General features: G+C 36.6%; 1 protein-coding gene across 1 annotated transcript; it reads left to right on the top strand.

Annotated features, from left to right (window-relative positions):
• The first annotated feature begins 697 nt into the window (after positions 1–697).
• LOC127097575 (U-box domain-containing protein 52) lies at positions 698–4,315 on the top strand. Its single transcript, XM_051036070.1, has 10 exons — positions 698–1,109; positions 1,185–1,285; positions 1,373–1,494; positions 1,655–1,857; positions 1,942–2,014; positions 2,095–2,407; positions 2,513–2,614; positions 2,698–3,126; positions 3,198–3,953; positions 4,244–4,315. The coding sequence occupies exons 1-10, from the start codon at positions 923–925 to the stop codon at positions 4,307–4,309; spliced, it is 2,352 nt and encodes a 783-aa protein (XP_050892027.1). The 5' UTR covers positions 698–922; the 3' UTR covers positions 4,310–4,315.
• The last annotated feature ends 11,225 nt before the right edge of the window (positions 4,316–15,540 follow it).

Genomic DNA, 15,540 nt, shown 5'->3' with positions numbered 1-15,540 from the left:
ATTGCACTATATAATTGTGGATATCTTCAACAAAAATATTCCCTTAATTTTATTTCAATATTTTAGGACTAGTCTTGAACAAACTCCCACTTCAAATGTGGAGGAGTTGAAATATATATATAATGAAAAAGTAATGATTTGTATTTACACTTCTATTCATTAGTCATTATTATGCAATAATTTGTAATTACATTTGTATTTAGTAACCATTATTAAAATGATTGTATATTAGACATAGAAATTATCAATAAACATTTATTCAATTATTTTTCAATAGTTATCATGATTAAACATAAACATATGGTATGAAAGTTTACTTACAAAATACATGGAAAAAATACAAAAATATTTTTCTGTAGATCACAGTCTATTTTATAATTATCCCTTAAATAATGCATTCATAAATAAATGTATGCATATAGAGTTCTGGTGAAAGGTAATCCGCAAAATTTGGTTATTCTCTAACAATGAAAGAGAATTAAGAGATAACAAAATATATGTGAGTGTTACATCCGTGAAAAGCTCAAGCTAAATTAAAGGAACCTAAAAGAAACAAAGACCAAACTACACAAATTAAAACTTTTTGTTCTTCATTCTTTCAAACACCAAAACAAACAAATCAAACTACACAAATCAAACACTTTATTAAGTCCTTTTGTCTCAGAGAGTTTTATAGAGAGACAGAAGAAAGAAATCCTTAAAGCAACAAAGTTGTCATGCATTATTATTGTCCTTGAAAAAAAAGAACAAAAGTTTAGGTACATAAGATATTGCATAGTAAACCCAAGAAGCAAAAAAGAAAAAGAAACAGACCCTTTGAAGGTCTCATGTTGGAAAGGATGAGACATTTGGTTTGTTTTTATTGAAGATTTTTGCAAGAGGTGTTTTGTGTTTTTGAAAGAGGATCAAGGAAGTGAGAGGAATGTGGTTGCAAAAGAGTCAATGGGACAAGAAGGATGGGGTGAATGGACTAGTGGCAGTGGCAATAGATACAGATAAAGGAAGCCAAAATGCACTCAAATGGGCCATTGATCATCTTGTCACAAAAGGCTCAACCATTGTTCTCATTCATGTCAATATTAAAACATCATCTTCTGCTTCAACCCCAAGTGAGTACTTTTTCACATCATTTATATGTAATTACATATGGTTTCTGAACTCAAGTGTCTCGATTCGCTACGCAGGGTCAGGGATGATGGACCAGTGTTTAGTGGTGGCCAAAGATATTGATGATCATATCAGACATATTTTTAATCCATATCGCGTCTTCTGCGCGCGAAAAGATGTAAGTTTCGATAATTTTTTAAAGAACTCTCGACGTTATTTGATTGAATATGCATGCATCTTAATATCATGTCATTTGTTTTCATAGATACAGTGCAAGGACATTGTTCTAGAACATGGAGATGTATCCAAAGCTTTGATTGAATATACTTCTCAAACCGCAGTCGAGCATTTGGTTATAGGCTCTTCCAACAAAAATGGTTTTCTCAAGTATTCTTCTATCTCTGTATCTATTCTCTACATGTTTTCATGGCGTAACACAAACCGTTACTAAATAGTAGCAATAGCGCCGCTATAATGTTGATATAATTATGTATTATATCTATACAAAGATATTTAATTTACAAAGTTAAGTTTTTTGTAGCAGAAGATTCAAGGTAGCTGATATTCCAGGAACGGTATCGAAAGGTGCACCGGATTTTTGTACAGTATATGTTGTTTCTAAGGGAAAAATTCAATCTATGAGGTCTGCTTCTAGAGCTGCTCCTGCATTTTCAGCTCTACAATCTCAACTTAGTCAATCAAATGCAAGGTCGGATGCACCGGACCCTCGTCTTCCGACAGCAACTAAAGGTTCAATTTTATCTCTTTTATTAATATTCATAATGTTACTTTTTTGTGTGTGTGCATATTGATAATCATTGAGAAATTTGTTAGCATTAGCACCTGAGAGGAGGTCATTTGAAGCACAACCTCGTAGATCGCAAGAAGCGCCGACCGATTCATTCAGGTTCGTCACATTTTAGCATCGAGTTTTTGATTTGTGTGTACTTTTAAAAGATAAATGTTTAGTTTCATATAATGTGACAGGTCGCCGTTTACGAGGAAACGTCCGAATGATAAGTCATATGGAGAACTTCAAATGCCTGATAGTGACATATCTTTTGTAAGCTCGGGAAGACCAAGTACAGATCGTATGTTCCATTCGATATATAACCAAAACTACAATTCAGAGTCAAGTTTTTCAAATCCTAGGATATCATCGTATAGTTCTGATACGGATGGAAACTATAGCTTTGAGTCAATGAATTATGGAAGGAGATCGGTTGATATTGGCACTCCTGATTTCTCGTCTTTCTCGCTTGATAGCGATGGATTATCTTCTTCTGCGTCGCAAAATGTGGTAAACACAACCAACATGTGCACTTTTATTTATCAATGCATACATTATCAGTGTCAACGAGTCAGTGTCAATATTGAGTCTGATAATCATGTTCTGCGAGTATAGGATGATGTGGAAGCTGAAATGAGGAGATTGAAATTGGAGTTAAAGCAAACTATGGAAATGTATAGCACAGCCTGTAAAGAAGCACTCACAGCACAGCAGAAGGTATGAAAAATCGACAGCTTATTTACATATGGTCGATGATTGTTGCGTTAATTCACGGATCTTATGTTATTGATGCATTACAGGCTGTTGAACTTCAAAGATGGAAATTAGAGGAAGAAAGGAGATTGGAGGAGGCAAGAATGGCCGAAGAAAATGCATTGGCTGTAGCAGAAAAGGAAAAGGCGAGATCGAAAGCAGCAATTGAGGCTGCTGAAGCACAAAGAAGGATTGCGGAACTTGAGGCACAAAAGAGAATTAATGCAGAAATGAAAGCTCTAAGAGAATCAGAAGAGAAAAGAAAAGTAGTTGATGCTTTGACAAGCAAAGATGTGAGGTACAGAAGGTATGCAATCGAAGAGATTGAAGCTGCGACGAATTTTTTCGCGGACTCTCTTAAGATTGGAGAAGGCGGTTATGGTCCGGTTTATAAATGTCTTCTGGACCATACACCCGTCGCAGTTAAAGTTCTTCGTCCTGACGCACAACAAGGAAGGTCGCAGTTTCAACGAGAAGTAAGCATAATCAAACTCTCTTTTTCTTGAATTGGAAGTTTCTGCAATTTGAATTCATACTTGCATTGCAGGTTGAGGTATTGAGTTGCATAAGGCATCCAAACATGGTTCTCCTCCTCGGAGCCTGTCCAGAATACGGCTGCCTAGTTTACGAGTACATGGCGAACGGAAGTTTGGACGATTGTCTCTTTTGTAAAGGAAACACTATACCACTACCTTGGCAGCTAAGGTTCAAAATTGCAGCTGAAATAGGCACAGGCTTGCTCTTCCTCCACCAAACAAAGCCCGAGCCATTAGTCCATCGAGACCTTAAACCAGCAAACATCTTACTCGACCGCAACTACGTCTCAAAGATAAGCGACGTTGGTTTAGCAAGACTAGTTCCACCGTCCGTAGCAGACAACGTGACGCAATATCGAATGACGTCGGCTGCGGGAACATTCTGCTACATAGATCCTGAGTACCAACAGACAGGAATGTTGGGAGTGAAATCTGACATATACTCGCTCGGGATAATTTTCTTGCAAATTTTGACGGCTCGACCACCAATGGGATTGACACATCATGTTGGTAGATCAATCGAGAAAGGAACATTCGGCGAGATGTTGGATCCAAGAGTCACAGATTGGCCAGTTGAAGAGGCAATGGGATTTGCTAAGTTGGCTATAAAATGTGCTGAGTTAAGGAGAAAAGATAGACCTGATCTTGGTAAAGAAGTTTTGCCTGAATTAGATAGATTAAGAGAACTTGCTGAAACTAATGAGCATCATTCATTTTTTAGTGGATTTAGAAGTTCTTCTACTCAGAGCCAAGTCTCTCTTCAAATGGTAACTTCTTTTCTCTACTATTTAGTAACAGTTTCGTTTAGTTACGAAAACTATATCGAAGCAGGATTTGGATTCTCTACAATCACACAGTCGCTAATGAAAATCGGACGGCTCGTATTTCAAGATATATTTTAAAAATGATATAGTGAAATTTGAATACGAGCCGTCCAATCTTCAATCAACTGTCAAGATTGATCCCTTGACTGCGTGTTTTTTCTACAAAATCGGAACCTTTCTAGGCATGAATGTGCTAGTGCTAATGCAAATGTTATTGGCTGATGTTTTTGCAGGATAGTTTAAGTTCTCCACTTCCTTATTCTGGGGAGAGTACAAGAAATACATCAAGTCCTCTTTGATAGGTCAAATCAAGATCCATCCAAGTATAAATCTGTAAAATATTTAGGTTAATTGATATTTGTATGTATAGCATGCCTTGATTACTCCATTTGTGCATGTAAATTGATTTATTCTTTTTTTTTTTCAAATTCAATTTAGATTGCAAAAGCAATGTATAGGTCAAGACATTGCATGTATTTTAAATACTATATATAACATGAATTATGTTTAGTTCTCTGGCCAATTCAATACTATGGTAGATACCTCAGTAACTTATAGAGCAAGGCATTACCGGTTCAAAGTTTTTTTCAAAAAAAGCCTTCGCAAAGTGATCATTGTGATTTCTGATAAGGGCGCTGCATGCCATCGGTTCTTCAAGAATGTAGGACTAGGAGTCATTTATGTGTGATGACAGACACTCATTGCATGTTTTTGGCATACTTTACATTAGTTTTAAGAGACTTTACTTCTAATCATTTATGTTTTTGCACCTTTTAAATAAGATTTTGAAGGATAGTTAAAAAAAATCGATTGTGTCAAAATCATTCTGACGAGACAAAATATGCATTGTTTTCATTATGGAAGTTACGAAAAGACTTAGAAAGGACTTAAAATCATTCTAACGAGACATAATGAAGTTGAAATTACTAGCAACTTAGTGGAAAAAACGTGATGCACCCTATAGAGAAGGGCAGTGCGTTTTGCTGAAATCTCAAATGACACGCCAGTGAGTATTGTGCAATGATGGACAAAGGGGAATTATAAGAACAGGAACATGAGCATTTGACAATAAAAGTGTGTTGTTTACCAGCCATAAGCAAGTAAAACAGGTACAGTATGCCTAATCTCTGATATGTCATTATTTTGGCGATGGTTATGTAAATGGATAATGGAAATTTGAAGGTTTCTCAGGTGAAGAATGTAATTATGTAAATTATCAGAGAAGAAACTCTTTCTCCAACACATACCCTCTGATGTGGAAAAAACATCCTAACTTTGGGTAGAGCAACAACCTGGGAATGGTTTAAACAAAGTCCAACAACATCAACAACGGTATCAGTAGTCAATAATGATGTTTTTCCTTCTTTAGAATACTCTAGTGCCTTTCAGAAAAAAAATTCAAGGAGATCTCAACAGATGGTAGTGCGGAGTGTTTGTACGATCCTCAGTGCTCGAAAAGGGTATAAAAGAATTTTGAAACATCATTTTTCTCTTTCGACTGTTGTTGACCTTCAAAAGAGAGTGTTTATGTTTCTTTATTGTTTCTTTTTGGAAACATTTTTCATTCAAGTGTAAGATCAAGTTCACACACCTCTTGCATGATTGATTTCTCTTCTTCCTGAGTTTTAATGTTTAGCTTCTAGCTTTTGCCTTGGTTTTATTTCTCTTAGGGTTTCTCGGATAGCGAGTGTTTGAGCTTGTTTGCCTATTACACTATACATGCACTTATTTCTTGTTACAACATATTTAAATATAGTTATAGTATCAAATTTGACCAAGAAGGACGGTAAGGATATTTCGAGGGATTAGGTGGATCCAGATATTAGAGACTATTTCCCCTTTTGTTTGGGTGTGCGATCCCTTTCCATGAATGTTTGTTCTCTCGCATAGATTATTGTATTTCCTTCAACGAGTTTGAGGTAGGCGTATTGAACCATCTGCTTATAGCCCCTTCTCAGTTATATTTGGCAAGCTGGGAATTTGTTAAAGTTTTCCAGCACTGATGCGAGTACAAGTGGGCAAGCCAATAGTGTCGTTGTTCTTCCACCTTTTCAAAACTTAAAACATCCCCAACCGTGTGAGTGGTTTTGGTCTACTTTCTCTGAGGAAAAGCATTCGACATTTCAAGGATTATTACAATAATTTGAAAATTTTCAAGGATCTCCCATTATTGGTCACTCCTCTTCGTTGGGCACTTAGAGCCTGGTCTTTTTCCAGCGTGTACGGAATTTTTTCGTAAATACTAGACTCAGAGCCACTTCCTGAAGATGGGAGGAATGTCTCGCTACATGGAGGGGGCCTGTCCCAAGAAGAATTATACTTGAATAATCAGTTGATGGTTGGTTACTTTCATGGGTTTGTTCCATCTGATGTGGCATCCAAAAACCGGTTAGAGAGGTTCATATTGACAGGTTGGCTAGTGGATGCTAAATTAAAAGGGGGAAAGGAAGAAAAAAATTGGTAAGTGGCCCTAGGGTCTTATCTTCCTTGTTCTATTTTCTTTAATCTATTTAGATGCCTTTTTTCTTGATTGTGTCGATGCGGTGAAAGGCAAAGATGATGTGTGGCGACTCAGGAAGGAGATTCATGATGATGTTGCTTTGGTTGGGATTTCGAGTACGTTTTATCTTAGGGAAGCTTCTACCTCAAGTATGCCCACCAGGATGCCTTTTGGTTTGATTACCAGGTAGATCATTTAGACTATCCCTCCTCCCGTTCAAAACGAGATTCGGGTATTATCTTCTTCTATACCGTACTCTTTGACACAATGCTTACCCTCGGGGAACCTCCCGTAATGAAATAAATGTATTGGCGCTTACCCTTGCGCCATTCGTCCTCTCCGCTACTCACTTTTTTGCCTTTGCCCCCACCACGACTTCAATGATTTTCTTGGGGGATTGCTTCCTCTTAGGGGAGTCTTCTCGTCCCTTTTTGTCGTCCTTGGTATACTCGGACAGTCGCCCCTTCTTAATGAGTCTTGTAATTGCATCTGACAATTAGATGCAATAGTTGATGTTGTGCTTGTCACTTATGGAAACAACTGTATTTGGACTTATCGGTCCGTGCAAACTTCCTGACCGGATACAGGTTCTTTATCACGACCTCCTTAACTCCTGTTATTCTCTCTCGTGAAGAGTTCAAATGAGTATAAGCGACAAACCTTGAGCAGGGTTTATGTTCACTTTCCCCTTTATACCACTAGGCGTCTTTCTCTGATGGCCAACTAGACCATGTGTTACCCAAGACCCAACTATCTCTGTCACATAGAAGTTTTTCTTCGTAGTTGATGTAAGGTTGTGTCCTACTCAACTAATCTTCATATTGTTAGCCTCTTTGCACCTTAGATTATGCAGCGTACTATGATCATTTGGTTTAGAAATTGTATGTCGTTTTCCAGTTCCTCGTCCATGGAGTATTCTATATAATTACATCCAATTTTTTTAGTTTCACATTCATACATGACACAAAATGCAGAAGGAGATCCTCTTATACTAGTCTATTAGAAGGTCATTGAGGATGAGCAGACAAGGGCGGACCATGTTGTGGATGTGTTACTCATATGTCACCGTATTGTGGCTATTAGAAGAAAGGTTGTAGCTATGTACAAGTTTGAGGAAGGCACTCTTCATATGGCCAAGCCATATTTGCAAACGCATGACATGCATTGTTTTAGAAAAGTGGATGAAGATCACCTAACCACAAAAGTGGATGTTGTTCTCGTCTCCAAACTTGCTAAATGGAAGAAAACTGATGCATCTTTTTGCATTGTGCTATGGTTTTCCATAGCACCTAATCTCCAAGTGTAGTACCAAACATACTCCACTTACTATGAGGTTTAGGAAAAGGCCAAGAAAGTCTTCTCCAAGGATGTTCATTGTCTATACATTATCATCAGCAAAATGAACACTTTGAAGTTTGAGAATATGGATATGCAAGCCTATCTTAGTAAGCATGATGCCTTGAAAATGAATTACGCCACCCTTATGCCTTACGCAAAAGATACAATAACTTATGTCGAACAACTGAGTAAATTTTTCATGATCATGGCACTTATCGAACTACCAACAGAACTTCAGTCCGTTCGTAACCAAATTTTATCAGGTACTATTGTTCTTAACTATGATGCAGTTAGTGAACAATTGTGTCTCTTGGCTACACCTCATGATTTTGGCCTAGTTTCCCCTCCAGCACCAGGTGACATTATTGCCCTTGCATCTCTTGTCAATAATCAGAATTGCTTTCGAGGAGAGTCATCCAACTCCAAACCACGTCCCAAATCTGACCATTGTAACCGGCTTGGGCATATTATTGATCATTACTGGAAGTTGCATGGTAGACCTCCACGCCAGGTAAATGCAACTCAAATCGATCACCCAGACATTATGCATAATTCACCTTCTCTTCAGAACTCTACGCCAAGCTATAAGGATTTTCTCAAGTGGTGCCAAACTAATCAGAACTCTGGTTCTACGGCTTCGATTGCACACACACTGGTAATTCATATGTTTGCTTCTCTCAATAATCTCCTCTTGGTCTTTGGGTCCTCAATTCTAGTGCGTCTGATCATTACCGGTAATAAAGGTTTTTTCTCTTCCCTCTCTACCTTTGGTTTCTTACCTAGTATAACTGACGCAAATGGTTCTCAAACCCGATCTCAAGGGATTTGCGCTGTTTAAATTCTACCATCTCTATTTGTTACTTATTTCTTATATGTACCTAATTGCTCGTTTAATTTATTGTCATTCGGTCGTTTAACTTAGTCCCTTAATTGTTTTATTACCTTTACTAATAGTAATGTTACCTTGCAGGATCGGACTTCAGGACAGACGATTGGCATCGGATGTGAGTCTCAGGGCCTCTACTACTTCTCTATGTCATCTACCACATGCTCCATCACAGATTCTCCACTCATTATACATGTGCAGTTAGGTCATCCAGATCTTCTCAAGGTACAAAGGTTGGTACCCAGTTCATCTAAATTATCCACTTTACATTATGAGTCTTGTTAATTGGGGAAACATACTCGTAGTCATTTTCCCGATCAAGTCAATAAACGGGTTGCGTCCCATATTGCTTTAGTTCACTCTGATGTTTGGGGTCCCTCGCATATTGTGTCTACTTTTGAGTCTAGGTATTTTGTAACTTTTATTGATGATTTTTCACGTTGCACGTGGCTATTTTTAATAAAGAACATGTTTGAATTGTTTTCTATTTTTGAAGAATTTTATCGGGAAATAAGAACCCAATTTGGTTTGTTTATTCGTACCCTAAGAAGTGAAAATGTACGCGAATATTTATCCCAACAATTTCAAACTTTTATGTCATCCAATGGTATTCTGCACCAAACATATTACCCTCATACACCTCAACAAAACAGGATAGCGAACGCAAAACCGACATCTCGTACAAACCAATTATACCTTACTTCTCCATGGTAATGTTCCTCTTTGATTTTTGGGAGATGTTATGCTCACGGCATGTTACCTTATAAATTGAATGCCCTCATTTGTCCTTAATAATAAAATACATCATTCAATCATGTTTCCAAACTCTCCCATTCACCCAATTCCTCCTCAAGTCTTTGGGTTAACATGTTTTGTACACAATCTATCCCATGGACTTGATAAAATATCAGCTCGATCACTAAAGTGTGTTTTTCTTGGTTATCACTAATCCTAGAAGGATTATCGTTTCTATTCACATACTCTACAACGATACCTCGTATCAGTCGATATTACCTTCCTTGAGTCTGTTCCATATTTCAAGTCCAACCAAGTAACCCCGAAACCCCTTCAGGAAAGTACTCTCACACATCTTCTTAAAGTTCCATCTGCCAATATTCCTCATCATTCAAGGGAACCTGGCCCACTAAATACATTTATAGTTAACCCCCCCCCCACACACACACACACACACACGCACACACCATTTCTTGTCCACTTCCAACATATCAGCGCCGCCAACCAACGTCTGGCGTACATATCCATGAGGTCATACATGCCCTTAAAGTCAATGCAGACTCTCCTCCAATGCCTTTTCCCTCACCAGATCCTATCCCGCAACCTGGATTTGATCTTCCGATTTCCCTTCGAAAAGGTATACGTCAAACACAAAATCCTTCTTCACATTATATTGATTTATGTTATCATCGTCTTTCCCCTTTGCAGTATACTTGTTTTCCTTCTTTGTCTTATGTTTCTATTCTTAAAACCCCAAGTGAAGCATTATCTCATCCTAAGTGGAGGTAAGCAATGTTTGATGAAATGTGTATTATTTAAAGCAGTGGTACCTGGGAGTTGGTTCCTCTACCCCCTGGGAAATATTTAGTAGGTTGTTGTTGGCTTTATACATTGAAGATTGAACCAGATAGTAAGATCGATCGTTTTAAAGTTCGCTTGGTAGCCAAAGGATGCACTCATATTTTTGGGTTGGATTTGTAAGAACAAGATTTGGTTCTGCATCTAGCCTTATGTTTTGATGATAACAATTCATAGACTCTTACTAAACAATTTTGTACCCTAATCATTTTGTTTAGTGTGCAGATACTAGATATAAGTTCTGACTCTGATGAATGACATATGATGCCATCAGATTCTAAACCTAATGCAATGTGACTCTAAGATATGTGGTTTACAAGTTAATCAATCTTTGTATTATGTACTCAACGCTTCTGATTTCTGCTCATCCAAAGCTTTTCTACTCTGAAGCTTCCGATGCTGATATGTTATAAAGCCATACACTTAAAGAACTCTGAATTGTGTCACTAGACTCTGAAGACAAGTTTCTGATGAACTGAATCAGGACTCTAAAGACCATGTTTCTGTAGATTCTCTTAACCAGACTCTTACTCTTCTCTTATGCATGCTTCATAATCTATCAATAAGAAGCCTCTAAAAATTGAAGATAAGATCAAAAGGTTTTATCTCCAAAATCCAGAAAGTGGATACCTCTTGAAAGACTCATTTTTGACATCCTATTTGAGAGCAATCTGGTTCAAATCCTGATAGAGGTGGGTTTAACAAATGAATATGAATTCGACATTAGGAATACCTTCAATGGAAGGAATCTGAAGAATATGTCATTGATCACGTCTATCATTAGCCCTTCAGAAACTCTGGATAGGAAGATTGTTACTTCCAAAAGAATTCTAATTTCTGATTATCCTCTCTTCACCAAGGAAGATCCTCAAGAGGTTCTGAAGTCCTACATTGTTAATTGTCTGGCAACAGGTGTTACTCTAGTAGCATAGTCGTTTGATAAACTCCTGGTTAATGCTCATGATGTTGACTCTCACAAGAGAGAGAGAGAGAGAGAGAGAGAGATCAAGTCCAAGTCAACTGGTGATGGACCTTCTGGAACAGTTAGGCCCTTGACCAAGATTTCCAAAACTTTTGAGATCTTCAGGAACTCAATGGGACCAGAAGCAGAAGTTGTTGGTTCTGGAAGTCCTAAGTCAACTGAAGTGTCTGCTGATAGACCTTATGGTAAGTCTCCCTTAGCTTGGACTCCTTTTAATTATGCTCGTTCTGCATTCTCTACTTCATCTACTCCTCTCCAACCCACTCCAAATTCAACTTCATATATTTTAATTTCTTTTGACACAATTTCAACTCTCATCCAAAACCAACCAATTATATATGTAATAATCAGCATTCCTATACCTACCATACTTTCAATAATCACTACTTATGGACCATTAACATCTGGAACTACAACAACTGAACCACCATAAATATCACCATCTGAAAACACTACATATGAACAACATTCCACTATAACCATTGAACCACCATTTGAACTAACACAACCATCACCTGTTGAAACAGTCCCAATTGACCCTCAATAAAATCAACCAGAAGACTCCTCTTCTAATTTAATCCATTCCAGCCCGTTTTCATTCACACTCACTATCCCTGAAGCTCGTGCCTTTCCTGAAGACACACCAACACCTCCAACCCCACCCCCTCAACCTAACTAAATAGATGAACCAGTTATTGATATTTTTATGAAAAATATCAAAAACAATGAACCTTCAACCCCTGATTCATCTAAACAAACCATAGATATATCATCTGATACTGAGATAGAATCTGAACCTGAACCTTAATCCATCACTAACCTTGAGGAGATTGATGATTTAGTTCGCCAGTTCGAATCAGATGCAAATGAGTGTATACACTCTGTGATACAAGATTGCGCATATTATGCCAATCTTTCTCAGAGTGATGTTGTCTAGGTTGATTTCAGAAGATGGATGAACTCATGTTTCTGGGAGTTGAAAGAACTCTGCTATACAACTGCTCAGAGAAGATTTCATGACAAGCTTTCTAAGGTTATAAAGCCTCTTTTGTAAATATTTACTCCAAGATATCCTCCAAAAACTCTTCCTCCTCTAGAAACTGTTGTCCCAAAAATTCTATCTTCTGAGCTAGAAGTTGATGATGTAATCACTTCTCCTCCTATAACTGAGATCGCAATTGTATCTAGGACGAAGCCAATAGTGGAAGTTGAACCAATTCCTTTGGTGTTAAAGACTCTGAAAGAGCTTAAACAAGAGAATGAAGTTGTTAGGTTTCAGTTGGATAAGAAAGATGACATGTTCAAAGAACATACTCATACTAACACCAAGATTGAAGGGATGCTCAAGCCATTATGTCCATATTTCCACCCCTTTCTTATAGGCCTACTTTTAAAAACTTGTTGCTTTCTTATTTTTATGTTCAAGTCTTTATCGTTTTCTTATGTATTTATTTTTCATTTTGAACGAAATTAGGTTTCTTTTGTGTTTATACTTTGTCTTTATCTTTTTTATTGATGACAATGGGGGAGAAGAGTAGATACGATTTTGATATATTTATTTCCCTTCTGAATCTCAAACATTTGATTTTCTGACTTTGATCACTAATCTGGGAGCTTTAAATAAGTTCACCATTATTGTTAACTTTTTCAATCAAGCTAACCAAGTTAGTCAGAAGTTAAAATCTTTCAGAAGTTCTAGAACTTCTTAGTTTGAAGGTGTTAAATAGGCTTATATGGGTTAACCAGACCTATATGGTTTTTAAATCAAGATATGACTCAAGATAGTTTCCAACCAGACCTTGACAAGAGAAATTGAGAATTTCTAATCAAGATTCTAAAGTAAGACACATTGTTGATAACCAGACTTTCTGATTCATGAAGTCAAAGTCAGTTCTAAAGACTTTTCAACCAGGCTTATTTATTCAGGGAAGTTATTTCATTCATGTTTATTGAAATATTTTATGTGTTAGAATTATTTTAAGTCTTAAACTGGGGGGCTTGCAAACCTTACTATGGAGTTTTAAGTTGAAAAATAATTTTAATAGTATAAAATTTAGGGGGGGATCTTTCAAACTTCACTCTGGTATTTTTATGTGATTAAACCAAGTAAAAATTGTTCATAAAAATTTATGGTTTTGTCGTCATCAAAAAGGGGAAGATTATAAGAACAAGATTTGATTATGCATCTAGTCTTATGTTTTTATGATAACAATTCATAGACTCTTAGAGAATAATTGTGTACCCTAATCATTTTGTTCAGTGCGCATATATTAGATATCAATTTTGACTCTAAGTAAATGATATGTGATGTAATCAGATTCTGAACATAGTGCTCTTTGACTCTGAGATATGTAGTTTATAAGTTAATCAAGCTCTTAATTATATACTCAACGCTTCTGATTTCTTCTCATCCAAAGCTTTGCTACTCTAAAGCTTCTGAAGCCATGTGATCAAACAACTCTGAACTGTGTCACCAGACTCTGAAGACCAGGTTCTGATGAACTGAATCAAGACTTTGAAGACCATGTTTCTGAAGATTCTCTCAACCAACCAGACTTTTACTCTTCTCTTATGCATGGGTCATCATCTATCAATTAAAAGCTCTGAATATTGAAGATAAAATCAAAAGGCTTTACGTGAGAAAAATAGTACACAGTACAAGATCAAATATTCATCCATCATACTGATTTTGTGGGCTAAAGATTGTACTATTGTACCATTGTGTCTCTCATTTTCACAAAGTTGTTATGCAAGGATACAGTTGCATTTAGTATTCCAATTCCACCATTCAACGGATCTCTTCATTGTCTATATAAATAAGTCTTGGAAGAATGGAAAAAGGGATACACATTCTAAGAAATTACCATATACGTGAATAATGCACTTTGTGAACCATTTAAAAGGAAAGAAACACACACAAAAAATTTTGTTCATATTCTTCATAGAATATATTTTGTGTGATAAACTTGTAATCATTTGTCTAATCTACTTTCTTAGAAGTATTTTGTAAACACACTTTGTATCTCAATCTGTTTGATTGTATTTCCTTGAGTGACTAGAGTTTAGTCAGTATTACTTAAGAAGACATTAACAGTTGGTCTTTGTGTTGTAATCAAGTTTGATTATAGTGGATTAAGTCCTTGGTTGATAACGCAAAATCACCTTGGAGGATGGACTATAGGTGGCTTAGTTAACAGTGAATCAAGATAAAAATAATTGTTTCATTATTTTTGTTCTTTGATTCTGTTTATTTTGTTGGGTAGAAAAAGATTTCATTTTTAGAAACTCAATTTAAACCTCTTTTCTTGTGTTTCTCGTAACCTTCAGGATTATAGTGATATCTTCTCGATTATAGTCAATATGGCATCTGCCAGACTTCTTCTAGTCATTCGACATTGGCCTCTTCATCAATTTTTCATCAAAAATACATTTTTACATGGTGATCTTGAAAAGGAAGTATATATGGAAAAATCACATGGGTTTGTTGCTTAGGGGGGGGGTCATTGAATATGGTTTGTAGGCTACACAAATTTCTTTATGGTCTTAAGCAATCTCTGAGAGCTTGGTTTGGCAGATTCGGCATTGTAGTGCAATAGTTTGGTATGGTCCGTAGTGAAGCTGATCATTCTGTTTTTTATCGTCACTCAGCTTAATGGTGTATCTATCTTATTGTGTATGTATATGATATTGTCATAACTGATAGTGATCAACATGGAATATTTCAAATGAAACAACATCTCTCAAGTCAATTCCAAACAAAAGATCTTGGTAAATTTTGCTACTTCTTGAGAATTGAGGTGACCCAATCTAAAGATGGTTTAGTGATTTCCTAACGGAAATATGCTATGGATATTTTTGAAAAAAGAAAGGTTGTTGAATGTTAAACCAGGTGATACTCATATGGATCCAAGTGTCAAACTACTATCCAATCAATGGGAGTCTCTATCTAACCTAGGAAGATATAGGAGATTAATTGGAAAGTTGAATTATCTCACAGTCACTCGTCCGAACATTTCTTTTGTAATTAATGTGATAAGCCAATTCTTAAATTCCTCTTATCAAGAACACATGAAAGTTATAATCCAGATTCTTAGATACATCAAATGTGCTCCAAAAAAAGGTCTTGTGTATGAAGATAAAAGACATACTGAGATAGTTGAATACTCTAATGCCGATTGGGCTGGATCACCCATTGACAGACAATCTACCTAGGAATATTGTGTACTTGTTG

The sequence above is a fragment of the Lathyrus oleraceus genome, chromosome 6, assembly GCF_024323335.1.
Source record: "Lathyrus oleraceus cultivar Zhongwan6 chromosome 6, CAAS_Psat_ZW6_1.0, whole genome shotgun sequence".
NCBI lineage: Eukaryota > Viridiplantae > Streptophyta > Magnoliopsida > Fabales > Fabaceae > Lathyrus > Lathyrus oleraceus.
Note: the sequence above shows the minus strand (reverse complement) of the source record. Positions and strands in the feature narration are given on the sequence as shown.

Excerpts from the sequence above, each read along its gene's own strand:
- LOC127097575 (XM_051036070.1), top strand. The coding sequence starts at position 923 with ATGTGGTTGCAAAAGAGTCAATGGGACAAGAAGGATGGGGTGAATGGA. Across the intron at positions 1,286-1,372 it reads TCTTCTGCGCGCGAAAAGAT|ATACAGTGCAAGGACATTGT; the intron begins GTAAGTTTCGAT and ends TTGTTTTCATAG. Across the intron at positions 2,615-2,697 it reads CACTCACAGCACAGCAGAAG|GCTGTTGAACTTCAAAGATG; the intron begins GTATGAAAAATC and ends GATGCATTACAG.